General features: G+C 43.9%; 1 protein-coding gene across 1 annotated transcript; it reads left to right on the top strand.

Annotated features, from left to right (window-relative positions):
- Positions 1-26,706, top strand: EGLN3 (egl-9 family hypoxia inducible factor 3). Its single transcript, XM_002925246.4, has 5 exons — positions 1-660; positions 20,144-20,263; positions 21,853-21,989; positions 23,709-23,782; positions 25,022-26,706. The coding sequence occupies exons 1-5, from the start codon at positions 304-306 to the stop codon at positions 25,051-25,053; spliced, it is 720 nt and encodes a 239-aa protein (XP_002925292.1). The 5' UTR covers positions 1-303; the 3' UTR covers positions 25,054-26,706.
- Positions 26,707-27,271: the final 565 nt, after the last annotated feature.

The raw sequence follows: 27,271 nt of genomic DNA, 5'->3' as shown, positions 1-27,271 counted from the left end.
CAGCCTCTCCCCGCCTGGGGCCGCCGCTGCACCAGTGGTGGCTCCGCATCTCCAAAAGGGGCCCTCCGACTCCTCGCTGGGCCAGTCGGGCGCCGGGCCGTGGAGCCCCGCGCAACTCCCACTGGTCTCTGAAGGGCTCCTCCTCCCAGAGTTTCGAGCAACTTTCCCCTCTCCCTGGCGCGGCGGCGGCTCAGGGACGGTGGCCGCCGCAGGTAGCTGCACCTCGGGCCACGCTCTCCGCGCCTCGGTCGCTCAGGGTCTCAGTGCACGCTGGGGATCCCCGAGCTCGGCTCTGAGGGCGAGATGCCCCTGGGACACATCATGAGGCTGGATCTGGAGAAAATCGCCCTGGAGTACATCGTGCCCTGTCTGCACGAGGTCGGCTTCTGCTACCTGGACAACTTCCTCGGCGAGGTGGTGGGCGACTGCGTCCTGGAACGCGTCAAGCAGCTGCACTGCAACGGCGCCCTGCGGGACGGCCAGTTGGCTGGGCCGCGCGCCGGCGTCTCCAAGCGGCACCTGCGGGGCGACCAGATTACGTGGATTGGGGGCAACGAGGAGGGCTGCGAGGCCATCAGCTTCCTCCTGTCCCTCATCGACAGGCTTGTCCTGTACTGCGGGAGCCGGCTGGGCAAATACTACGTCAAGGAAAGGTCCAAGGTAGGACGCGCGCGGGCTCCCCGCCGCCGCTGTAGCCCGCGGGGACTGGGGACAGTCGGAGCCCGTTGTGTGTGGCCTTCGCAGGGCTGCAAGTGAACTTTAGTTTTTCACCGAGAAGCGAGCAGTCGGTCTGGCTCCCCCTCCCCCACCCGTCCTCCGAGCTAAAATCCGTGCTAAGGGACTCAGGTGTATCAATACGATGACCTTCTGTTAACTGAAATAATGGGTCCGGTGGGTGATACGAACCGGACAAGCTGTGGTTTTTCTTGGTCTGATTTTAATACGTGAAGGTTCTCACAGGTCCGGATGAGGGACAGGTTATTGGAAACATTGCGTATGATCTGAGACACGTGTGAATTCATGATATTAAATGGCCACTTTAAAGTCACCTACTATTGTACTTCGTTGTGTTCAGATGCTATTCCTTAAAAAAAAAAACACCGCTCTTCAGGAATTCTGGAGAGAGTTGTGATTTTTCAGTGTGGGCTGCGGGGTGTGGAGTTTAGCAGGTGTGAAGAAAGTTTGACCTGTGAAAGAGTAAAGCTGCTTTTCACTTTTGAGTGGCGCCCTTGGCTTGTTGCACCCAGGACGCTAGTAGCTCATCTACTTGATTAGAAAATTCTCTCCCGGTGCTGAGCCCTACACCGCCACCTTCCCTTTCCTAGCTATCAGGTCCACTAAAAGCAACTAGTTAAGTGATGGGGAGGAGGTAGTCAAGTACCTCTGCCAGAAGTGACTCCCTGGGTGGTAATTTATCTTGGAAACACTTCCAGGTAGATTGGCAGGACTATGGGAACATGGAGTACCACGATGTTGGTCCATGTACATTACTTTGGGATAGTCCAGCTACTCAGTCTTTCCCACAAATGATAATTTTCGAGTGGCAGTTCTGGGTGATTTGCACTTCTATTGTGGACTGGTCAAGGGGCACTCGGAGCTGTAGAAAACTTTTCCTTGAACACAGTGAGGCAGTGCATGCTAGCATGAGAAGAAAGGTGCACCATTCTTTAACAATACATGTAGTATTTCTCAGTTCAAGATTGACCCTTTGATAAAACACACCATTATCGTCTCATTTGTCTCATAGACTCAGGGGACACTTGTAATAAAGGGCAAGTAGTGAAGACTGGAAATGTGTAGAAAGGAAGAGGTCGGAGTGGGGGAACAGAGTAGGGGAGAAAAGACATTGCTGCATGCCTTTCAAGCCAGGAGGAGATGAATAGAATGTCTGAGAACACTTATTAATCAGACACAAATAAATCTTGGGAGAAAATGCTGCTTTCTAAATTTTATTTTGATTTGGGGAAAATTCAGTTACCTGGACTCTGTAAAAGATTGACGTTGAAGTGTTTCTTTCCTCTTTTTATCATTTGGGTGATTAGAAAGCCATTTGTCTTGGTTAGTTTTGTTTTTGCTCCGAGTGACCTTGCCTCCCCGGGGTCTGAATGGCAGGGGGAAGGGCTAGCCTCAGTGTTACAGAAGTGCTTGTTGCTTCAATCTGGAAGAGCAGATGGCTTCTTACCAGTTTTTCAAGTTTCATTTCAACTCAGGTGCTAAGAATGTTACCCCCAGCATTCTAGGAACCTAATTTGCTCAGAGGGAGGTCAGAATTAATTGGTAGGAAGATGTCACTAACAAATTTGAAAGTTAAGTATTTGTGTTTACCTTTGACTTAAAGGACTGTCCGTGGTAGGGTTGTAGGCTAGAATTGGACTCGACAAATTGAATGAGAAACACTGTGTACGTCTGGGTGAGGAAAAAGAAAGATCTCATAGATAAGATTCTTCAGTTATAGATTATCTTCTGGGTAGAACAAATAACTTCTCAGTTAACCCTTTCAGAAGGTGACTGAATTGAAAAGAGAAATGCATCTTTGGTCCATACCTAGATCTCCAGCAGTTGTTTTGGCACAAAGCTCTTCATTCCCGTCCTTTAGAAAAATCACCTCTAGGTTGGGATATTTCGTGGTCAACTGGAGCCAAATGGAAAACCAGGCTTGAGCAAACAATTATTAGAGTCAAAAATAAAAAGTTTGATTTGCCTGTTATACAGTTCTCCTTAGCTCTGTGGCCTTGGGTCTTATTAAAGCATTTCTCTAAATGATTTATATTAGTTTCACGTTAATTTAACTTTCTTCTCTTCCCTAAACTGAGTGCCTTACTCCACCTTCCCAGAGCTGTGATAGAAACCAAGTTTCCTGCCACACCCTCCAAGCAGGTTTTCAGTAGAAAAGGTAGAATGTGTACATTGATTTTCAAAATGTATTTGTAATGTCTCCTTATGGAAAATTTCAAACATGTTTGTGCGGTAGAGAGGTGAGTGTAATGAATTATCCTCCTATGACCCATTTTCAATGATCGCCAATTTATACATTTGTTTTAGACCAGTTGTTTTTTAGATATTTCTTGGGGTTATGTCTATTAACCCGCTCATCCTAATTAAATACTTTTTTTCCTTGGACTTTTAAAGGTCAGCGGATAATGCAAGAATGCCCTTTATCTCAGTGAAGCAAAAGCAAAAGCATAAGGCATTGGGAATAAAATAGAAATATATATGTTGGACCTCAAGTTGAAATGGTGAAAGAGAATGGAAAGAAGTATTAAAGGCTTCCCCTCTTCGTGCCAAAAAAGTTGTTACCAGTCAGAATTTATCTTTCTCCCCTTTGTTGGGAAAAAATCCAAGGGTGCTGGAGACCCTTTGGCGAAGTGTTTTCCTAAAATGCGCAGCAGCATGGCGCCCCCTAACTGCAAGCATGGTCATTGCTTTCAGGCTATCAAGAGATTTCTTATCTATTACTCCCTTTTGGAGAATTTAGACCATATCCAAGATAAATATTGGTCATAATTTGCTCCTTTTGCTTTGGCTGCCTAGATCTTGGAAATGGCTGTTTTCCAGAGAACGTGTAATTTATGGAACCAAATGTTCTCCTGCTTGAAGCATCTCACTGTAGGCTCACTATTTAGTAACTTCAAGAGCAACAACTACTTTTTATTGAGCATTTTGCCCTGTCTGGCACTGTGCTAAGCACTTTATAAACACTATCTGATTTAGTCTTCAGAATCACAATCTTCAGCAAATTGAGTGATTAAATCATTTCCCCAAGGTCACGAAGTGAGTGGTAAACAGCCGTTTATCCTAGGTTGTTAGGGGCTTCGGCTCAAGCTCAGGAACTTTGTGGCCTCAGGTAAGTTGCTTACTTTTCACCAAGTGTCAAACGAGGGGTAATAATACCTTAAAGCTTTCTGGGGGAAGGAGCATTAAATAAGATAAGGTACATAAAATTCTCAGCGGAATTCTGTGCCCCTCTGAATGTTACAAGGCTGTAAGCAGAGGAATTAGAATTCCAACCGGGATCTGTCTGACTCCAGAGTTCGTGTTCTTGACTATTCTCCTTTTCGTCCTTTGATTTGTGCAGTGGTGCTCGCTCTGTGTGGGGTACTACGTAGGGGCTGGGGATACCAAGGTAAACAGGCATAATCCCTGCCTCCTAGAGTTCCCTTTCCCATGTACTTTCGAATTATAGGATCCTGTAGTTCCCACTCGACTAATTCTCAAGCTTAAAACAGCAAAAAGACAGAACCCAAACACTGAAGAAGAAAGCGGAGCGCTGGGCTAACGTTTTCCTACTGTTGTGTGCAGGAAAAGTATTTGGTAACAGGGTTGGTTGCTAGGCTCCCTGACTGGAGTAGTTCTGGACAGTGGGGTCATGGGAGTTGTATTGTGAACAGATGCATTAGTCCTCGCGAAGCGGCACAGACAAAAGATGACACAGCAAGAAGTTATGAATAAAAGAAAGTGTGTTGCAAGGTGGTGGGCTTGTTCCTCTGCTGCTGAGCCCACCCTTCTCATGTGATATTGGGAATATCTTTTACTCAAGGGAGCTTATCATGGTTGCAAGCTACTTTAAGCAAAAATGGCATAATATACTTAAAAGATCAGGATATGTCTCAGGACCCAAGTGCAGGAAATGCAATCAGGGTTCATAGAAGACTGGGGCCATGAACCAGGAACCCGAAAGTCCGAAGGACAGCTGGTGTGGTAGTTGTTTCCTCTGGAGCTTTATGGCCCTCATCTTTGCTCCTCTGCGTGTGTGCTTGATTCCTACCCCATCTGCCTACCGTCTAGCTTTGGCTGCCCCTCCATGCATATGGCTCAAGATGGCTGCCTCACAATGGCCACCTCAGCCACAGAGCCTTGACTAACATTCCAGAATCCCTGTTTTCATTCTCTGGAGTAAAGTCTGATGGTTTCACCTTGGCCCAGGGGACCTGTCAGCCTGGGTTGAGAGTGGTAGTGGGAATGTAGAATCATATGAAACCACAGTTGCCAGGGCTGACGAAAGGTCCAGTTCTTAGAGCATGGTGTTTTGATGACTAGACACCATGCACAGTGTCTCTGTAATTAAGATCTTAAAAGTCTATCTGTGAATAAGATATTTTAGGGGGAGGAGACACTGAGTTTGAAGCACTGGAATATCTTCTTGTAAGAATGTGAGGAATTTCTAGAAAAGGTTTTGTTTTTAAAAATAATTTAGCTCCTGGAGGTAGGATATTAATTCAAGGAAATAATTTATAGGATACAACCCCAGTGACCGGGAAGCAGGTTTCCCCATTGGGTGAGTTTTCATAATGCTTTTGGGCTATTTTGTTGAATGACACTTAGGAGCAAGGAGAAGACAGTAGGGTGTGTGTGTGTGTGTGTGTGTGTGTGTGTGTGTGTGTGTGTGTGTGTGTTTGTGTGTGTGTTTACCTAATAGTTTCTTTTGCTCAATTTTGGGCCCCAGGCCACTCTACCAAACCTTATCTGCTTGCAGTGAAGGGGCAGATCAACAGGTATCAGTTTAATTTATTTATTCACAAATAATTAAATGCCTTGCACTGCAGTGGACCTGTACACGGACAGGCAAAGGGAGGAGGAAAGCGATTATAAAACTACCTAAAGAAGAAGTATGCTGAAAACAGAGTGGGGTGAGATAGTTGTCACCAACTTTGCTTTCCCTTTTTCTGGTTAAACAGTCCCCTTGTACACTGATTTGTCATGTTTGTTTGATCTTTTTTGGGCTTTCAGCAATTTCTCTGTTTACTTAAAACGAGAAGTGACCAAAATATACTTAAGTGACCAAAAATACATAGACCTTTAATAACACAGGTCTTTAGAGCTAGAGAGGTATGGGAAATCACACCCATCAAGTCCGTCAATCACTCAGCAGGTAAGGTGTTTTTATATTTGGAGAGATGAGGTCTTACGCAAGCCTTCCAGAAGGGATTGGGGTGTGTCTTGGGCCTGAGCAAAGGAAGGTGCTTTAGAGAGGGGCTCGCTTCATGAGTCAGACTAGGAGACAGGGTCTTTCAGTTAATTTAACCACATCAGCATGTGATTTGGGAATTTTGAATGTACTGATGACTTAAGATTGATAAACACCCTTAGGTGGAATTATGTACATTCGACTTTTGGGTGTCATGAATTATTTTCCTTTCTGACCTTGCTCCGCTCAAGCAAAATTTGTAAATTCCTTCCTGTATCCTGACTCTGGCTAGAAAAATTTCAAATTTGTAAATAACAAGCAGCCTTGCATGTTACAACTCCGTTCTGAAAACATACCGTGTATGGAAGATTTCTCTGCTGAAGCTCAAAGGTGGGGTGGAGTTTAACCCATAACAAGCAGAGCATGTATGAGAAGCATCTCCTAGCATCCCAGTACCGTGCCCTTCAGGATAAAACGTGGAGGACCTTGCCTGTGGGCCACGTTTACTCAGTTTGGCAAGACCTCTGCCTCTGACACACCTTTGTGGCCTTGGGTACATTAAATGACATTTTGACCCAAGTCTATTGAGCACCCAGGAAACAGCTTGCAGGTTAGCACTATGGAGAAGGCTATTCATTCTTTGTTAATTATTACAGCAACAGATTTGACCGGTCTTTGTAGTATCACTTTGTAGTTGTTAACTAATTTTGCTCTAAGAAATGGGTGGCATTTTCCTTTAGTTTGTCAAATGCTGACGTTCTGACGGTAATGATAGTTCAGATGTATTCTGCTGGGCTCCTGCCAGGGGTGCCCAGCGGGTAGTGGAATCCAGAGGCACTGGAATTGTAAATGCGACAGACAAATCATTTTATGATGCCAGACTAAGGAATTCGGTTTTGGCAGGTGGCCAGGAGCCGTTGATTTGGCTCTGATTCAGAGGCATGTGTCTGTTTGCCAAGCGAGATTAGTTAGCTTGGTTCATTATACATAGAATTTATACCCCGTTTCCCTCGATTATTTCAATCTTAAACCAGGGTGGCACTTACCTTAATTTTGTGTCTTCTTCTGATCACGATTTGTGGGTTACATTCCTATTCTTGGTGTGGTGAGCTGGGAGTGACTGAGGGTTATATTTTTCACCCCCTCCCCCAACTCGATCCCAGCCTTACGGACATGGGGGTGTACGGACATGGGGATGTACAGTCGGATAATGCAGGCTTTCAGATCTTGGACTGGATGCATTCGGTACCTCCTCACTGAGTGTCCCTCAAGTTCTGTGCCATGTTAATAACCTCCTTATTAGGCCATTCCAGTTTTTTATCCTTCAGGAGACAGAGTTATCAGTGTTGCTCAAGTTCTGGAAAAAATGTGTCTATTTCATACTAAATATTATTTTTCCTTCCAAAATGAGGCTAAAATGCTATTACCATAGAAAAAAAGCTCCAAGATGCAAAGGATCAAAGAATATGATGGTAGTCTTGGTTATTTTTTCACTGGGAAGAAAACAAAATGACAAACTCAAGTCCAGGTGTCAATGACATCTATTTTTGGTTCTGCTGGGGGAGCGTGAAGTTGTTTGGAAGTATTCAGGATAATACTCGTTTGAGCATTGTTGGAGGTAGCAAGGACATACCGTTTTAAATAGTCCGAGCTTCTTTGCTTGCTCTGTGTTCTCCAGACAACGCATAGAACGAAGATTCTGCCTGTGCCCCTCCTTCCACGCCCCCTCCACTTTCTCCCCATCTTTCTGGTTAAACCTGAGGGACTGTTACTCGGAGAGATCTGTACCCCACACAGAACTGACAGTGAGTTATTTTTGTGTGTATGCTTTTGGGCTTTTTTGGATGGCTTCTTTTGGATTCATACTGTTTTGCAGGTTAATTTGAATGACTGAAACGGGTGGATAAACAAAATCTTTTTATTTATCTTTTATTCTTAATTTTAATTATTAAATTGTTTCTTTTAAGATTTTATTTTTTTAGGACTCTCTACACCCAGTGTGGGGCTCACACAACCCCAAGATCAAGAGTCCCATGCTCTACCCACTGAGCCAGCCAGACGTACCCTAAATAAAACCTTCTTAAAACACAGAATATCGAATACTCAGGAAGGAACATGTAATATTATCGGTTCAAATTTGGCCTATTTTGGACTGTTTTGGATTTTTGTTTTTGTTTTGTTTTAGGTTCACTGTGGAACCTCAGGTTTTGTCTTTTTTTTTTTTTCCTTTAAATTTTGTTTTGCTTTCATGGTAGGAATCCCGGAGGAGGGAATTATTTTAAAGAGACTTATTTTAACCATAAATCACCTGCATTTGTTTCTTGTTCTCCCTGTGATCCATTTTAATGTGATTTTGCCAGAATGTAAGTAGTCCAAAACCCGACACTAATCATGTCGTCTCCATGCTTTCATCAAACCCAGTGCTCTCATCCCAGTGTCTGCCGTCTGTGCTGCGAACTTCTTACCATGTCGCTTCAGGGCCTCCATGTCTGAACCCATTTGACCCTCCTCCACTTAATCTCCTGCTGGCCCACTTCCTTCCCTCCCGCTCCCTGAAATGCTAGAAGGTGATTTGCCAGGCACACTATGCTTCCCTATTGTCTTCCTCTCTTCAGAATCTATCTTAGCGCCTTCTCCACGCAGCCTTTGCTTCTGCCTCCCAGAGCTCTGTGGGTAGCTCAGTCCAAGCCTCCCTGCTACGTACGTACGTACCTATGTTTCCTTCCTTACCTTACCCTCCATTTACTTATAAATTCCTTGAAGGCAGAGACTGTTAAGCTTGATATATACTTTTGGTGCCTTGGAATAGTCTCTTACAATTCACAGGTGCTTGGCTTAATTTCATCTTCAAAAGGAACTTTGATTTCAAAGGATGTCACGGTGTCAAAAAAGCTATAAGTATTTTGTTAGGTGAAAAAAAGATTTTGCAGTGTGGCCCCTAATCTGATGTCAAAGTGTTTAATATTTTATTATATTAACATGCTATGAAGGAGCATCTCAAAGACAACACTTTGGCTTTATGGGTTTTTTTTTTTCTCAGTTGTGAAATTTTATTCTTGGCCCCAGAAGGTACCCGCGTCATGCCCGGATCCCAGCAGCTCATACAAACGGGTCTGGCGCAGGGAAGCGAGAAAACCCAGGAGCATTGAGCTTACAGCCCCGGCCTCTGATCCTGGCTCCGGCAAGTGGTGTCTCAGGACCTCCCTCTCCCCTTCTTCATATGAATGAGATGGGTTTTTATTTTTATATTTTAATTTAATTTATTTGGTACCTACCACTAGGCCCTAGGATGGGCATTTTACATTTTAGTTCATCTCGCTGTGATCTTGGGCAAGTCCGTTTTCTGAGCCTTGCTTTCCTCATCTATACCATGGATACAGTATTTATCTATCTCCGGGATAATAGGGAATTAAGTGAAAATTGAGACAGACTTTCCATCTGAGAGGGCAAATAGGTGCTCTCAGTGCTTCGTACTTGATTCCGAAGAGACTCCCACCAGCGGTCACACTCCAGCGCTGAGACGACAGTAATCCTCAGCGATGCTGCGTTGCAACTGCAATGTTTCCCGCCAGCTTTGGGAGTCACACGGCCACGCCTGTGCCAGAAACTGCCCGAGGAATTCCTCTCACGTGCCGCCCTACCCACCACCGCCTCCGTCTACCCGCCACAATCCCCAAAGTCTCCAGCGCCGGTGACTGATTCCTCTCTTTTATCATCCTCTCCCCAAACCCCGTGAATCGGAAACTCGGAGCCTTCCAGGTGATTCTCACACATGCTGAAGTTTGAGAAACCCTGAGTAAAATGAAAAAGAGGAGGCTAAACAAGGATGGTGCTGTATCTTCCCACACTTCCTCAGTGAGCAAGAAAATCAGAGTTCAGCCGTTTGCTCAGGTCTGAGTTTCTTCATTGCTAGTACGAGAACATACAAGCATGTGAAGTTTTTTGGGAGATTTTTGAGAAAAACCTACCGCCTGTTAACGTGTTAAGACATTTGTATCAGGAAACTTGAGTTTTCTAGAGCCAGAATTGGAACGCAGTTGGGAACCGACCCGCTCCTGTTCACGTTAAATGGAGGGGGAAGGAAGAATCTTTGTTAATGACTGGAGGGTGTTGCCGCCCTCCACGTGCCCAACAGTCTCGCAAGAACGTGAGCTGAGGGCACCGGGAGGAAGGGGACAGGCCTCGTGATTTTGGGTGAGCATGAACCGGAAGCACAGCCTGCTTTGGTTATGTGCTATCATGTGCTCCCTGTGAATCCCACGCAGAAGCCTAAGGTGGTCTCTGGCCTCCCGGGTGGGATGGCTGCCCACTGGGAGACCTGAGAAGGCAGAGATGAGGAGCCCTTTGGGGGTGGGAGGAACGCTGACAACCAAATCCAGCTCGATGGGAGTCAATGATAGGACCTGGAGAAGGGTGGAGAGTAGCTGCTGCTTGGCCTTTTCTGACTTCTGCATGGAGGCCTTTGATTTCCCAGTTAAAGGTTTGAGTCTGTATTTGATAAGCCAGGAGAGTCGTCTGAGAATCAGCCTTGTTGCTTGATCTTGGAGTTGAAGCGGTTGCTCTGGAAATAAGAGGACATGTTTTCAGTTCACAAATGCTTCCTGGTATTTTAGAAGCAGTGTTTAGTGGTGGAAAGACCACGTTAGTTCTATAATGTTCCACGAGTTACTTTGGGTTACCCTATGTTTGTAAAATGGGGCTTTGTATATATCTTGGAAGAGCATGGGGACACCTACATTAATGATCCCTGTCCCCCAAATTCAGAGCCTGCCACTCCTTTATTTCTAGTCCCCTTGCCGCTCCCCAAAACAGTTTATGCTTTGCTCTCAGAGGAGACTTTTACTTTCTACCCCTCTAAGTTACCCTTCTGGATCTCACCCCTCCTCTCGGCCTCAGTGGGTCTGTATCCAGGGTATTCTAGTTAACGTGATTTTTAGAACGTTCTGTATACAGTGAATTCCAATTAACATGGTACTCCTGGCCTTGTCTCCTGAGCAAGCTTTGTGCGTAAGGACAGTTTATCTCATCTCTGGCATTCCTTTGCGTTTACCAGGTGCTGCTCCTTTTACAAAAACACTTTGTATTTCCTTGAAATTTTTTTCTTCATTGGTCATTTATCTTCTGACTTTGAAATGAGTGTGAAAACCTTGGCTGGTGTTGACCTGAGCTAACAAGGAAAGGTCCCGAGGCTCCAACTTCCTCCCATAGAACCTGGGCCTGGGAAGAGCAGCCTGGGGATGACCTGGGCTAATTGTTGAGAGCGATTGCGTCCAAAGCAGATGTGGGCTGTGCTGGGGCTGTGGAGCGTTCAGAGAGGAGAGAGTTTGCCCTGCAGTGGGAGTATCTGAAGCAAAGACCGTGTGGACGGCTGGTCCTTTTTGCCAGGACTGAGTCAGTCCCCTTTGCCCCGTGCTTTTTGTTAACTGCCCTTCCCCCTCCACCAGCACCTTGGAGCTTTCTTTCACAGACTCAATACCAACCACTTCTTTTTCATATTTTTGTCTTTTTTTTTTTTTAACTTTATAGTTTCCTACGATTATGGGAAGGGTGCTAGGCAAGGGTGAGAGGGATTCAAATATTTCAAGTAGAACTGAAGATCTCCGTTCCCCCCAAAGTGGATGACTTGGTTCATGTTAGACATTAGGTCAGCAGTGCTGACGAAGCATGGCGTGATGATGGAGGCGTCACACTCTGTAGCCAGACTAACTGGGTTCGAGAAGGCAAGGGACCGAACCGCCTGGTGCCTCATTTTCCCCATCTGTAAAATGGATATAAGGATGGCGCCTGCCTTATGGGGATATCTATGAATATTGAATGTGGGAATATTCATGAAGCCCATAGAACAGTGTCAGGCACGTAGTAAAGCACCATACAAATATTTGTTCAGTAAATCAATGCGTCTCCTGAATGTCATAAGTTCTAATTCCAACTGATTTTGTGTGTGTCATTTCTTTCATTGAACAGTTATATTTTTCCAGGCTCTGAAGGGCACATGTAAATATACGATCTGGCTTCCTAGAAAGTTTTCTGACTTTATTTTTTCCAGCATAGTTGCACTGTCCCTAGGGAATTGCAGGTAAGGTGTTTGCCTGGTTTTTCTTAGCTTAAGAAGATTGTCTCAAGGCATTTTTTCATGATGTGTTTTGACTGGTAACTTTTTTTTTATTACCCATTTATAAAATCTTGTCTTAACCAATTATATTTGAGTTATGGATTCCCTTTACATGTTTGAGGATTCATGACAGATGAGAATTTAAGGACAACCACACTTAATTTTCTGACAGTCCTGCAACCACAAACATTCTTGTTTTTCTCTTATGCTCAGAGCCTTTCTGAGAGCTGCAGGTCAAGTTTTGTTTTTCTGATAAGACTATTTCTCACATTAAAAGAAGTTAAATATTGTGAATCCCTACCCCCCTATTGCCTTAAGGATTACTCATGAATTTGTTTTTCTATACAAAGAAGATAACTTGGAGGTTGTGGGGGGGGGTTAATGAATTCTCCTAAGAACTTGTGAGCAGAGAGACTCTGGGCAGTGGGCAGATGGCTGCTGCTCACCTTCCCCATCATCAGGAAATGAAAGGGGATGGTATGTGGAAAGCGTCACCCCAAAGTGCCACCTGTCTACGTAGGTCCTCAGGAAACAGCAGCTGTTACAATATAGAGAAAGGCATCGGAAAGGATATGGTTAAATGCCTCTCTTAATGTCCTTCACCCTGAGTCTGGCTGACTTTTGCTGATTTCATAAGTGCAAGGAAGCCCTTATTCAAAACATTTCTCTGGTGACTCGGGTAGCGCTGGGGGAGGGCCGCCCTGTGCCGGTTCCCTCCGCAGTCTGCCCTGCGGTGTGCTGGGGTGTGGGCTGGCTGCCACCCTCACGCAGCGCACGTAGCCCTGTCACTCAGCCGTCACCCTGCTGGCCGGGAGCCAGGCCTCCGGGGGAAGGGCCGCCTTTCCAAACCCAAACCGCCTGTATTGATATGTCGATGTTCCCCGGCCTGTTTACTGCGCTTGATTGCAGAGCTCTGGCTGAATCCTCTCCAAGGAAGGGAATTAACCACAATTCAGAAAGGAATGACAATAGTTTCTTAAATTCTTGGCCTCGCAGAGTTTCAATGGCTTCTCCAGGGAGGGTGATTCACTCAAGTTCATGCACGAAGTGCAGGATTCCCTGGAACAGAATCTTGATCTACTGCAGTCAGACTTTACAGGCCTGTGAATCCCCTGTGATTTTATGCAGACCCCTGTGTGTGCGCGGCGCATATTTCTGGGGTGGGGGTGGGAGCCGAACTCTTCAATGAAGAACCCCAAGGGACTTTGGCATCTGGTAAAACTGCCATCCCCGAGCTAGGAGAAACTAAATCGAAGGTTCGAGTTTGGGTGGTTGGTGGTGGTTTGGATGATCCCAGAGCTAGGACCAAATTCACAGTAGAGCAGAACACCGGCACGGATGGAAAAGTCTCCCGGGGAACAGGGTTTCAAGTGAAGACGGTAAATTCCTGCCTTCACAGGCGCGATGCTCTCACCTGACCTGAAAGGGGTGGGTAGACCCACATCACCAGAGCAACTGAGACTGGGTTAGACCTTCTTACTTTTCATTTTCAGAATCACCAAACTCTTGGATTTCAGCAAAATTCATGCATGGGGGCATGAGGATTATTGCTCTAAATTGAAGGTGAGGTTTTCTGTTGCAGTGCTCTGGGTTCAGGAAGAGGCTTTTTTTTTTTTTTTTTTTTTTTTTTAAAGTAGGCTCCACGACCAGCGTGGAGCCCAGTGTGGGGCTTGAACTCAGGACCCTGAGATCAAGATGTGAGCTGAGATCAAGAGCCAGATGCTTTGCTTAATCGACCGAGGTGCTCCAGGAAGAGGTATTTTTAGTGTGGATTTAGAACAAATGAGGAAGGCAGAAGTGGTCCTCAGTGTAGAAATGGAATTGCAGAAAACATTTTAACGAACAACTTGAGGTGTGTTGAAAGCATTACTTACCTTGCATCTGTATTTAACTGTCTGGTGTTCCGACTGCTCTGATTTGTCTGGTCAGATACTGAAACTTTGGGAAGGGGAACATGGTAGTTGGCCAAGGCTCACGTTACTGCCCACCAAAAGCGTATTTCCTATTTTTTCCTCATTTTGTTACATCAGTCTTTAACTAGAAGCAGTAGGAGGAAGGAAATGGCTAGGTTTGCTCTTTACCAACAAGATAGATAACAAGCAAGATGCCAAGATAACTCGGGACAGTTTGCTGTTTCCTCCTTTCTTCTCTAAAGTGCCTACATTATCCACAACTAATTTCTTCATGCCAACCTGGATGAAGTTAGAGTGAATGTCAAAGGTTCTAAAGCACTTTTTATGTTTGTGAGCAGTTCATCATCACCTTGAGAGCTTGCTTTTTTTGTTTCAATTTCAGGTGAAGGATGGGACTGGCAGCAGTGTGAAATTTGCAGAGTGACATTTTCTGGAAACTCTTGGAGAAAGCTTTGCATAGTTGCCTTTATCTTGTAAAGATGTCTTATGAATATTGTACACTAGGAATTTAATTTAAGTGACAATAGTGGGTCCCACAAGGTATCCTTGAAGATTACATACCTCTGAACAAGGAAGATGGGGAAAGGCTAAAGTAATAATTCCAGTTTGCTTTCCTTTTCCTCTGGATTTAAGTTCCTTGCCCTTGCAAAGGATTTTTGTAGTTCTCTTCTTCTCTCAGTCGTTGTCAGAGCCAAATGGAAAATCATGGAAAATGACATTTTGGCTTAATTTATCTTTATTCCAGTTTGTCTCTCTAGCCTTTCTTATGGCTTACCTGCATATAGCAGTTTGAATACTTCTAATTTTTGTTTTTCTTTTTAAATAGGAGAACTTCAATTTTAGAGCACGTGCCTTTATTGCAGTGACTGACAACCCCCCTCCACACCCCGAAATACCAAATGGGGCCCCTTCCTCAGTGGGGCCCCCTTCTTCAGTGAATACAGGACATAAAGTATACAGCCCCAGGGCTGCCGTGCTCACTGTCCCCATGAAATATGTGTGCTAAAATATGTGCTGAACTCAAAGCACCCAGAAAAACGACCCTGGGAGTATATAGCCTTCAGCTCCTCAAACCCACAGCTGCCGAGAAAAATTGGCAGGTTTATCGTCTTGGCTGTTGTCGCCCAACTATAAATTGGACCCATTTCTAGCCAGAAAATTTGAACTCTACCTTTTCTACTATGATCAGCTGCTTGGCTATTATTCCAAGCTAACGAAGGTACATGATCTCCTGTATTTCTTCTCAAGTCTTTACACATCAAGTTCTCCATGTAGTTAATTGTCTCATGGTGGAGAGAGGAAGGACCCTGTCCAGAGCTGACATGGGGGAAGGACTGGAGGAGGCCCGTGGAATGCGGATGGCGTTGAAGGCTGAGGCTGTGCCTTTGGACAGGAGGCATCTGAGCCAGGCGAAGAGGGGTGGGGGAGTGCCCACCTGGAGCTCAGGAGCTGTCCCAGAGTAGCTTGACTGCTTAGGAGACCACAGACAGTGACCTCAGAGTACAGCCTGATGTATTTTTTTACGGCCCTGATTAAAAAATTGGGATAAAAACCGTTCAAGAGAGTTTACATGCAAATCTGGTTTGGTTGCCTGTATCTCTCCTAAAATCTGAAGATTCGGAACACCGGGCCTTCGTTGCAAGGACAGCAGATTCCCTGGTTGTAGGCAGCAAAGCACACACTGCAGAGCTCTGACACATATATTCCTGATTGGCTTCAGCCATTCATGTTACTTGGACGCGCCAAAAGCTATTTGAGTTTGCCAGCCCTGGATTCGAACCTACAGAGCACTTAGGTAGAATCCGATCCCTAAAGGGGAGACATTCAGAAGCGCTGGCGGAGGGGACTAGCTCAATATATAGCTAAAGAAACAGCGCTTAGTGTATGCCAGGCCTTGTGCCCAGCATTTTACAGGGATTAACTCCTTTAATCCTCGTAAACCCATTTTACCGATGAGAAAACTGAGGCACGAAGAGGTTAACTTAGCTTGCCTTTTATTCAAAGTATGCTTGTGCTCAGGATCATTCATCATTCAAAGCAGATCCTTACAAAGACTGACTGGTATTTCTGTCTAGCAGTTAGAGGGGTCTAGCATTTGGCAGTGGACCAAAATATGGGTTTGAAGGTCACTCAACCAGGTAGCTTTGCAGCTATGCTATTCTTGACACATTTTTTAAAAAAATGGATTCACATCAATCGCAAATTTTACAAATAAAATGAGTTGATTAATATTTTAATTTGCTAAGTTAAATTTTATGTAAAAGGCCACTTTATATAACTTGTTTAGGACTAAGTCATAATAGTGAATCTGACTTCAAAGTCATGAGCGATGTGAAGTATGTTTCTATAAACGTCTAGGTTGTTGATCGTTCTTAGGGAAGTGGTCTAATTGGAGGCTAGATGGGGCAGATGTACCCCCTTCCCACCTGTGGGTCTAAAGTGATCATCACTGCTGAGCGGACAGTGGAAGTGTCCGATGGCACTTTTTGGAAATGGTTTAATACATGCAATCTAGCTGTAGCTGGCTTTGGTCAAGAGCATTCATGTAGGCATTGGCATGGACATCTTCATTTTTCAACCTTACCTTTGGGATTGATGAGATACGGTTTCTTATGAAGCCAGCTCAGGGATAACTCCAACAGAACCGCTGTTTTCATTTCTACCTGTGGCTTTTGGGGAACAGATTTTGTTACTTAGATTTGGCTGTTAAGAGTCTATGTATCTGTGTGCATCTTCAAAGAATGCATAGACAGTCCCTGCCTGAACGTGGCCACCTAGATGTCTAGAGGACCTATCTCTGGTCTAGAGCAAGTCCCTCCGCTCATTTCCTTTTGCCGCAGAGCCCTGGAAAGGCCTCCAGGGGTGGTGGTGGGGGGTGGTGGGGGAGCATGGCAGGGTCGGAGGAGGAAATGGTGAATGCATAAGGGGACATGGGGATTAATTTGCACACCCAAGAACACAACTCTAGGGCTGTATTGTATGTGCTATCATGGGCCACACTAATCTGTTATTAAACTTCTATAAATTTCAAGTATCAATCCAGTCAGGAAGTTTTGGCAAATAAAGTCATCCTCCTGGTCAGTGTCTGTGTTACCGCTTGGCATGTTGGTCACATGATAATTCAGGCACTCTGGCTCTGTTCTTACTGTTCTGAAGCATTCTCCGCCTTTATACGTTATAAATCCCTTCCCAGGCTTGATGAGGCTTAGATAGCCCTGCAGTTGAACCGATCCGTTTCCGGGGTTTGTTTCTGTCCCGTGCGCACATTGGCACAGAAATGCATGACTGGTCGTTGAAGGGAGCCTTGCTTCTCAGCACATCCTTAGCCTCCTGGTTCTAGACTGTGTCAGAGACCAACAAATAGTTGGGAATGTGCCCAAGCCAAGACCTATCTCCTATGGCTCTTGTCCAGAAAACACTGATAAAATTGGCCTATGTAGCTTCGACAGGCCCACTGAGGCCCACAATAATTTCCTTCCATTGTTTCAAACTTGATGCTGTGGCTTCAGAAACCAGGAGAGAGGGTGAGGATTCACTCTGGCCAGAAAAATTCCCTCTGTTCCCCTCCCCTAAGCAATCAGCTACTTTGCTGACACTTCGGGAGTTTTGTCCTAATGAGTCCCTGGGAGGTGCTAGCTCTTTTTCTGTCGGTGTGTTTTGTAGATGCAGGTATTTGTAAAGGTGGTACTATTGTGAGTTTGTTTTTCAGGATTTACTGCAAACTGAATTCTGAGGCAGACAGGTGCTTCATAATGCCCCGAAGAACCCTGTTGCTCCTTCTGGGGTTGCTGCTTAGCTAGAGTCTCAGACCTTCGGAGGCCCTCCAACCTATGCCCCTCCGTCTAGAAAAGAAACTAAGCCCGGGATCACACAATTAGCTGCCGAGCGAACCAGATGGCAGGCATCCAGACCACTGACCTTTTCCGCAGAGTAGGGCTGTTTAAGAATATAAGATTATATAGCATTGATGGAGTGCTGCTGCTTTTCAGGGCTTCACAGTGGGGAGAGGATGAGATGGTAGGGAATCTAGCCTATAGTTGTTTGTGGCTTAAGTGACTTTCATTATTGGCTCAGTGGTGGCTCTTATAATCCTAATAGCTGCTTCCAGGGATGAGTAATTCCCTAGTCATTATAGGTGACTTCATTTATCTCTCCTTCCCAGCCAGGCCCATCATTCTTGCCTGCTACCAATCAGCTTTCTCCAAGCCATGCTTTGCTTGGTGGTACCATCATTTGTTAAATCTTGATTGCAGTGGCCTCAAAATTCCACTTTCTGGACGAGGTTCAGGCCAACAGCCTCATGTCAGCTCCAGGATATGACATTGCATTGACATTGTAGATGTTCAAAGGCAGGATATGGGGATTGGTAGCCGCGTGAGGGATACGGTGACTGCAGTGTTAAGATCATGTAAAGCGAGCTACTGTCCAGCCTTATTGTTCCAGAATGCGGTGTGTGAAGCTACATGCTTGGTTCATGTCTTCATGCTACTGCTGGGAGTGACTTGGCAGCCGCAGCCCTGGAGCTGAATCACTGAGCCGCTGGTGCGTGAGTTTGGGCCTCTACCTGACTGACCGTTTTACCAGCGAAACAGCCCTGCCCTTGATGGGAAAATACCAACTGGATCACTACATGTTCGTTTGAAGATAGGTTTTTAAAATGACATAAATCTTGGGGCGCCTGGGTGGCTCAGTCAGTTATGTGTCTGCCTTCGGCTGAGGTCATGATCCTGGAGTCCTGGGATCGAGCCCCGCATCGGGCTCTCTCTCGGCAGGGGAATATGCTTCTCCCTCTCCCTGTTCATGCTCTCTCTCTTTCACTCTCTCTCTCAAATAAATAAATAAAATCTTAGAAAAAATTAAAAAATGACAGAAATCTTGGAGCGCCTGGGTGGTTTAGTCAGTTAAGCATCTGACTCTTGATTTTGGTTCAGGTCGTGATCTTGGGGTTCTGGGATCAAGCCTCCCATCGTGCTCCATGCTCAGCACGGAGTCTGCTTGAGATTCTCTCTTTCCTTCTGCTCCTCCCCCCAACTTGTGCTCTCTCTCTCAAATAAGTAAATCCTTAAACTGACAAATGACAGAAACCTCTATTGATCTAGGTAGAATGTAAACTTACCCTTTAGAGGACAGAGCCATTTGCTAATTTTTTCACTTAATGAGATTTTAAAGAGACATGTTCCATTTGGCAGGCACTGTGGTAGGCGCTAAGAATGCATCAGCCAACAAAATAGGGAAAAGATCCCTTTCCTCATCTTATGTTGCCAATTCCAGTATCTTCCCTACATATGTCTCATCCCTATGAAAATATTTTAGAGATAAGACAGTGTCCTGTGAAGAGAACTGGCTTTTGCCCTTTGCCCATTGTTTTCTACTCCTTGCTCCAATTTTCCCATGGAACAGTTAGAGGTTTGGGACCTGGTTAGTAATAATTCTCTAAGAGTAATTTTTAGTAGGATATGTTTGTATGGCTTTCTACTTTATTCCTCCACCTGGCTGGTACAGGTAGTGCCTGGGCAAAGGAAGAGAGCTTCAGGTTATTGCCTGATGTGAAAGATATCAGTGGGAAAGAAGATGAGCATTGAGAAACATGTGTCTGTGGCTTTTTCTATGAACTGGACCTGGTTGTGCTGCCTGTAGTAACAAGTTGGGGCACAGCTTCCTTCCTTCCAACTGACCTTTCTCTCTTCTTTCTGTCTTAAGCATTTTATTCAGCAAGTCTGATCTTTTCCTCCTTTGTGATTGGTTCCTATCTTTGTCAATGCAAGGATCTTCAGCCAGTGTTCTAAGACAGCGGGTGATTTGGTGATCCCGGAGCATTTACTGTACCAGGCATAATCCCTAAACTCCATTACCTAGTTAGTCTGATTTTGTGGGTCTAGGATGGGAACCCAGAACCTGCTTTTTCAAAGAGAAGGATTGGAGAAAAGTAGGGTGTCCTCATGATGATGTAGCTGGGTTACTGTCTGAAATGTTCTAGATCCGTGGGAATATTGCTGAACCCCTTTCCACATGGGCTGAGCCATTAGCTATGACTTGGCTGTTAATCTTGTATGACGAAGGGTCTCGATTTCTGGACTCTGCATGCAGTTAAGAAGCGCGCGGCTGCCTGTAAAAGTCATGTAGCACTCAAAGAGACTGCATTACTCAGCTATTCCCCAATGCGAGAAGACGGTCTCGGTTTTGTTAACCAGCTTTCTTGGGATTTCTCCATAGGCAATGGTGGCTTGCTACCCAGGAAATGGGACGGGTTATGTTCGACACGTGGACAACCCCAATGGCGATGGCCGCTGCATCACCTGCATCTACTATCTGAACAAGAACTGGGACGCCAAGGTACTCTGGGATAAAGGGAGTAGAATGCGGGCTAGAAACTCTAGGGAAAGAATGCAGATGACTTAGGGGAGGGTTTGGAATTCGTAGTTCCCATGGATGAATCTTTTCTACTTCACCATTTCCTTTTTGTCTCCTACTGTGGTGTTAGTACTTAATTTGACCAGATGAAAATAATGGATATGAAGTTAATCTGGTGGGGGTGGGGGTGGGGAGGGCGCTGTAGGAAGGGTCATTACCAGGAAGGGCGGTTGATAAAGAGAAGGTAATTTACTATTTTAGGAATGGGGATCAATTTTTTTTTTTTCGGTCTAATCCAGAGCTGATAGGACTTTCAGTGCACAGTGAGATACATATTTCTTCCTTCCAGCAGCGACATTTTGAGAGAATTCCACAAAAATAGAACTAGCTGTAGGATATAAAACCGGCCCCAAGCGAGGTTTCCCACACAGTCCTCTCGGGGTGATATGTCTTGTTGGTGGCCGCTTGCCATGGCTCACCATGGTTTGTGAACGTCAAAGGCTTTCTGGCTTATTTTTGTATTTTTGAACATATAGATAGATAGAGATATGAAGTCTGGTTCCACGCTTACAGACATTTGTCTGGAATTTGTATGCTTTCTGAAACTTAAGGATGATTTAGGAGTCTGAGAAGTCAGAGAACTTTTCAAGCTCATTTGGCTTTTGAACCTTCTGCATCTCCATTTCCTGTTCATTGGGGCCGAAACTGGTCGTCCTAAAGCATAAGGATGTTTTATCTTGCATCAGGGAAACAAAACCTGGGAAACCAGTGAGTCAGGTGTCTCTTCTCCCTATTTGGTAATATGACTGAATACATCCCTTAGTTGTCTATTAAAATCTTGAAAGGTAGTGTTATAGGCAAGAGAGTAAAGTTACCAGGTCAGTGATAATAAATCACGAAGTATGAAATCATGCAACAAGTATTTGAGTGCCTGTTAATGCCAGGCATTGTGCTGTGCGGAGACATTGATGTGCGAGGCCTGGATTCTACCTTGATATGGTTATCCCAGCAGGAGATTTGGGTGTACATATTTTTAAAAAGAAATCCGAGGAAGAGAGTGATGCATGTACTAAAAAGCGTAGATAAGGTAGTCTGAGTTCAGAAAAAAGAACATGTAACTTCCAGCTGATGAGATCACAGAGGAGCTGGAGGAGTTCAAAAGAAAGCTGTAAATCTTAATTGAAGGGGATGATATGTGTGATGACTAGCCTTGGACGTTCTTAATATCGGATGGAACCCTGGGAAATTGCCAGTGGGTTTTTGAAAGTCAAAAACAGTCAGATGTTGACAGTTTTGTGCGATTGGACCTAAGAGCATTCCATTTTGTGTCCATGGGTTTTATGACTGGGGGTAGGAAGGCTTCATTCCGAATGAGCCGGATAAGGAGAAATGACTACCTAAGTTTGAAATAAAATGAAGTACAAGGTGTAAAGTTGAAGAGAATTTCGGGAGTAATACACACCCGGACTGGAGGTTGGAAGATGGCATTGTGTCCAGATGAGGCTGAAATACCATTGCTAGTTAATTATGTGTGAGGCTAGGAAATAATCCATCTTCTTTGTGGCCTTCAGCTACATGGTGGGGTCCTGCGGATATTTCCAGAAGGGAAATCATTCATAGCAGATGTGGAGCCCATTTTTGACAGACTCTTGTTCTTCTGGTCAGACCGCCGGAACCCACACGAAGTGCAGCCTTCCTATGCGACCAGGTAATAGCCAGGGCCATGATTTCCTCCTGAGAAGCTTCTATACAAGACCCAGTTCCCAGAGAATTCCCTAAACTTGTGTCCTGTGCATATGAGGGACGAACCACACCCCAAAGCTGATAGCAAACCTGTTTGGAAGCGATCACAGTTAAAGGGTTCTTTACAAAACCTAATGTCAGTTGGAACTGTTAACAAATTGTTTACCATTAGGTGAGCGTAGTGGATTCCGGATCTCCCATAGTGTTTTTCTCTTCTTCCTTTGCCATTCCTCCCTTAAACAAATCTAACGTTGAAGTAGGTAGCCCTAGAGAATGTTGGCCCTCACATATCAAGAATTCTGATGGTTAACTCTGGATGAATTTATAAGTTGCCTATTGCAAACAGAGAGAGAAACTTGAGAAAAGAGAGAGGAATTTGTTCTGACTTCTTTTCCTTTTTACCCTTTCTTTCCCTTAAAATTGGTTTGGGCCCACATACCCATCATGTCCCAGTGATGGCATTTTTAAAAGCCCCTTCTTTAGTTCAAGCATGAGAAGATTTTCAGAGTAACTCAACAATTAAACTTGTTTAGTATTAATCTTGATGTAATCTTAATTTTGGACTTTGCCTCGCATTCCCTTTGTTTTATGGCCCAAACCAGGTGGTGGCCCCATGCTGTGAGGATGCAGCTTGAACTGGGAATTGCAGTTGGGGGCAGGGGGAGAGAACATCCGTAGGATAATGACTGAACCTTAACAAGCCTAATTAAATTAGAATCACATGTGTGAAGTATTTAAGATTTATATGTGTTCCCCTCCAGAAATCATAGATCTGAGCCCCACACAGAGTTGCATATTAAATGTCAAATTGGAATGTGCCCTTGGTGAACAGGTAACTAATTCTAAGCCCAGAGCCTGGTTGTGGCTTGTTTAATAGGGTACGATAATTGGCCCCTGTCATTTATGCCAGAATTCCCTCGGTATTCCCCAATCTCTTGATGACCCAAGTCACAGGAGAAACATTAGCAGATGTTGATGGGAAGCCCTTGAAAAAAAAATCAAGGGCTATAGAAATTCCAGTAGCTAATAATAATTAGAAAATGAAACTTTTTGAAAACTCATGCATGAAATGATTCCTATTACAGTCTATCCCATAGATGGGATAAAGCAAATTAATGGAAACACAGTAGAAAGCTTGAGGGCATCATTATTCTGTTGCATCTTTGCCTCAGTGTCCAAAACTAAAGAATGCAAGCCAAGAGCTTTAAGTGTCCTGTCATTTAAATAAGTTATTCTTCAAAGCTTTACTCAACTGTCACCTCTTCTCTGTGTTCTCCCCAACACCTTGGGTCCCTCAAGTATTGAGCAAAATGACTCCCTTCTAGTCCTTTCTAAGATCATCTTGACCTGTTAAATTATTTGTTAAATTGCTTGTCTCCCCTCCCTTTGAGAGCCTGAGCTCCTTGAGAAAGAGGCAGATTTATTCACAAGATCATTTGAATTCCCATTGCTGAGGATAATGCCTGCTGCATACTTGGAATTCCTTACGTGTTTTATTACATTTAAATAGAATGGAAACCAGAGAAGTTTATTTTAAATTTAAATTGGGACGGATTTCTAATAATAGGGAAAACTTTAAATGTTGGCTTTACAAATGACTCTGGTGTGAGGTTTATAGTAAGTATTTTTTATTTTTTGGTAGTATTTTTAAACTTCTTTTCTTATATCTGCTTATCTTTCACAGATATGCTATGACCGTTTGGTACTTTGACGCTGAAGAAAGGGCAGAAGCCAAAAAGAAATTCAGGAATTTAACGAGTAGGTGTTTGAAATTTTTCTGTGACTTTTAATTGGGTCAATCTATGATTTTTATTTAACATTTGTATATATATTCTAACATAGACTTGACCGTTGAACAATGAGGGTGGGTTAGGGGTGCTGACCCTCCCTCATTGAAAATCTGCATATACCTTTTGACTTGCCAACACTTAACTACTAATTGCTTCCTGTTGACAGGAAGCCTTAAACAGTCAACACTTATTTTGTGTGTTCTATGTATTATATACCGTATTACAATAAAGTAAGCTAGAGAAAAGAATGCTATTAAGAAAATCATTAGGAAGAGAAAATACACTTACACTACTGCGCTGTATTTATTGAAAAAAAATTTGTGTGGAAGTGGACCCATACAGTTCAAACTCATATTTCCAGGGTCAGCTGTACTCCGTTCAGTCTTGGCTGTGGCTTAGCTTCATAGGTAATGACATCTTGATGGGCTGAATCCTGAAACCCTGGCCTTAGCTCTGCTGGAGAAATCAGAAAAAATCCAAAGGACCAACCCCCCCCCCCCCCCCGCCCCCGTGAATGTCCACTGATTGTGTGACAGTAAATAGTCAACTTTTTATCACTAACGTTCACCCGTCAAACATAAGATTTCGTCAAACATAGCGTTCGGTTTGCCCCACCGAACACATTTTTGGCACATTTCATAGGGGATACAGTGGAGCCCAGCTATAATGGTCGATGTATTATATTGGTGTGACTGTGATTCTCTCTACAAACACTGGGCTCACATAGTACAAACTGAATATGACTTCATGCTGCTCCTGTCCCCTCCAGCCTTAACACCATTCCTGTCCTGCCTCCAGCTGTAAGGCAGCATTTCCCAAAATATGTCGTATTGAAACACTTATCCTGCTAGTGGTCTTGCCAAGTTGGTTGTGAAAGGTAAATTTCTGGCCTCTATATGTGGGAAATGTTACACACTGTATCCTTCTCTTGAAGAGTCACAGTGGTCGTTGGATATTAAGAGAAATTCATCTAAGATGGAAATAAAGGTGTACTCAGTGTTGCCTGTTACCCATTTGGACTGTACTCCTATCGAAAAGCAAAGAAAACACATTATGCTAAGTCCTTTTGGGGGGGGCACTGTGCTCAACTTTGTATTATAAGATGGGAAGTTTTCACTGGAGGCTTTTTTGATGCCATTTGTGGCATTAAACTCATCAGATCTAGCTCCTTACCCTCTTTATTAAATTCTTTTCTGTCCCCACCCAGGGAAAGCTGAATCTGCCCTCACTGAAGACTGACCGTGCTCTGACATCCGCTGGCCTCATTCATTTTAGTAATGGTTCCTGAGGTCTCTTTAAGAGTTGAGATCCAAAGATGGCCTCTTCCATGACTCGTGACAAGAAGCCCCCCTACTGCTTGCATCATTCACATCCCTGTCTTACGTATGGTACTTTGTGTTTTCTTGCCAAGACTGCATCCACCTTCAGACACTCTCTTTGCCAGATGAACTCATTTGCTAACTCCAGAAATACCTGCAGATGACCCAGCTGGCCAGCGGTTGAACTGATAGATTTGGTAATATTGGCTATCAACGCAAGATCCTGGAAGCATGGGCAAGGGAATGAATCTTGCACTTTATGTACACTTCCTGGTTTGAAAGGAGGAGGTTTGCAAAGAAAAACAAAATGGCAACAGATGCCACTGAGAGGCATCCGTGAAGCCTTAACAGCAGGAAACAGAAATTTGTCTCATCTGAGCAGTTTCCAGATGCTCTTAATCCCAGGCTTTTGGGGTTTTTGGAGAATTATCATGACCTAATGACATTATTACCTCCAGAAAGGGCTGCTGTCACAGTCATCAATTTAGAAGTATCCTGTGGGTGGACACTTTTTTTTTTCCTGGTCCTACAACCTGGACTTGCTGCCTCTGCCCCATTTTGCTGAAAATAGGGCTTTCTGGTCAAAGATGATCTACCATCTGTTTTTTTATTTTCACTTCTTACTTGGGGAACCTAATTCCCCAGAGGCAAAAACTAGACCTTAATTGTTAGGGTTACTTTGTTGAAATGGAATTTGAATTTCAATCCAAGGGGAAAAGAACCCATCTGGTAGGTAGTTCAGAGGCCACAACCTCTGCATGATAAACCTGTGTGCCTCTTGGGCAGTCTGAGATGGCAATGGGGCTGGGAATGTAGACATTCTCATGTTTCAGTTTTCCTTTTTAATGAGCTCACCCTTCTTGTTTAACAGAATGAGAAAATAACAAAAAATGGGGTGTTGTATTTTAAAAAGGAAATGGAAATAAATCAAAAAAATCCCAGAAAGCTATTTGAGTTTGTCCATGTTTTTTGTCCCTAGTAGCCTTTCTTCAAGAGAATTGATTCTCAGATCCCCTGTGGTTGGCAGTATGTCCAGAATCATGGAATTCACCAGAAATGTGGAAGGTCCTACTACTGCAAGTTCCACTGCCTCAAAAATTCTGTATTGTGCACCTGTTTTATGAAAGTTAGTCTTCCTCGTTTTCAATTCCATTTTCATATTTTTAAATCCCTTTAGTATCTTGCATACAAATCCCATGAACACGAAAGAGCCAGAAATACATTCTTTTGTCATTTATAGATACATACACTTTCCAAGAAAGAAGCTTGGTTTTTTTTGTTTTTTTGTTTTTTTTCCATTTCTGGTTTTGGAAAATTCCCAGATAAGACTTGTCTTCATTCTCACGACTGCCCTATTTTTTTCATAGTGCTTATCACCTTCTAACTTCCTGTGTAATTTACTTATTTATTATGTTTATTGTCTTGTATCCTTTCTGCAGAGTGTAAGCACAATGAAGACAGGGATTTTTGTATGTTTTTAATCAATGGAATGTATTCCCAGCACCTAAAATAGTGCGTGGCACATTAAGGGCTCAGTAAATACTTGTTGAATAAACTTGCTCTCTTACCTTAGCGTTTTCATGGTTTGATTCATTTCCTCCATCTTTGGCTAAAAAGGCTTGTGAGAAGTTTTTATACACCTCTCTCTCATTGACTTACAGATTGAGGCTAAGAGTTTTAGAAAGCTTTGGTCATAGTGTCATTCCATGTCTGTTTCCCTGTTGGAATAGGTCTTTTAACCACTATGAATGTGAAAACTGAACAAAGAAGAATTCTGCCCTTGCGTAGCTTGGGACTGTAGGAGGAATATAAGAATAACTTCAGATAGCACAGAGTCCATTCCTCCTTTGGAACAATTTTGAAATACTTCAGTAAGAGAGAAGGAGAGGACGACGTTGTTGAGTAGGAATTTTATATCCCATAAAATTGTCACTAAGTTTTTCCCATGGTTACTAATGTCCTGAGGATGCTAGTGACAAGATTTTGAAGGAAGATCATGTCATTCCAATAGTATGTCTTGTATCTTTCACTTGAGTCACTATTTGGACTTGCCAGAAGATCTGACCTCTTGGGCCTTGCTTATTCCTTTCAGACAAAGGTCCTGTAAACTAATAAACTAAACACCAAATCAATTTTTA

This window comes from Ailuropoda melanoleuca, chromosome 20 (genome assembly GCF_002007445.2).
Source record: "Ailuropoda melanoleuca isolate Jingjing chromosome 20, ASM200744v2, whole genome shotgun sequence".
NCBI lineage: Eukaryota > Metazoa > Chordata > Mammalia > Carnivora > Ursidae > Ailuropoda > Ailuropoda melanoleuca.
Note: the sequence above shows the minus strand (reverse complement) of the source record. Positions and strands in the feature narration are given on the sequence as shown.

What these genes read in the sequence shown, in the direction of transcription:
- EGLN3 (XM_002925246.4), top strand. Translation starts at nt 304, where the DNA reads ATGCCCCTGGGACACATCATGAGGCTGGATCTGGAGAAAATCGCCCTG. An exon ending in ACAAGAACTGGGACGCCAAG is followed by an intron (nt 20,264 to 21,852) that starts GTACTCTGGGAT and finishes TGTGGCCTTCAG; the next exon opens with CTACATGGTGGGGTCCTGCG. An exon ending in CAGCCTTCCTATGCGACCAG is followed by an intron (nt 21,990 to 23,708) that starts GTAATAGCCAGG and finishes TATCTTTCACAG; the next exon opens with ATATGCTATGACCGTTTGGT.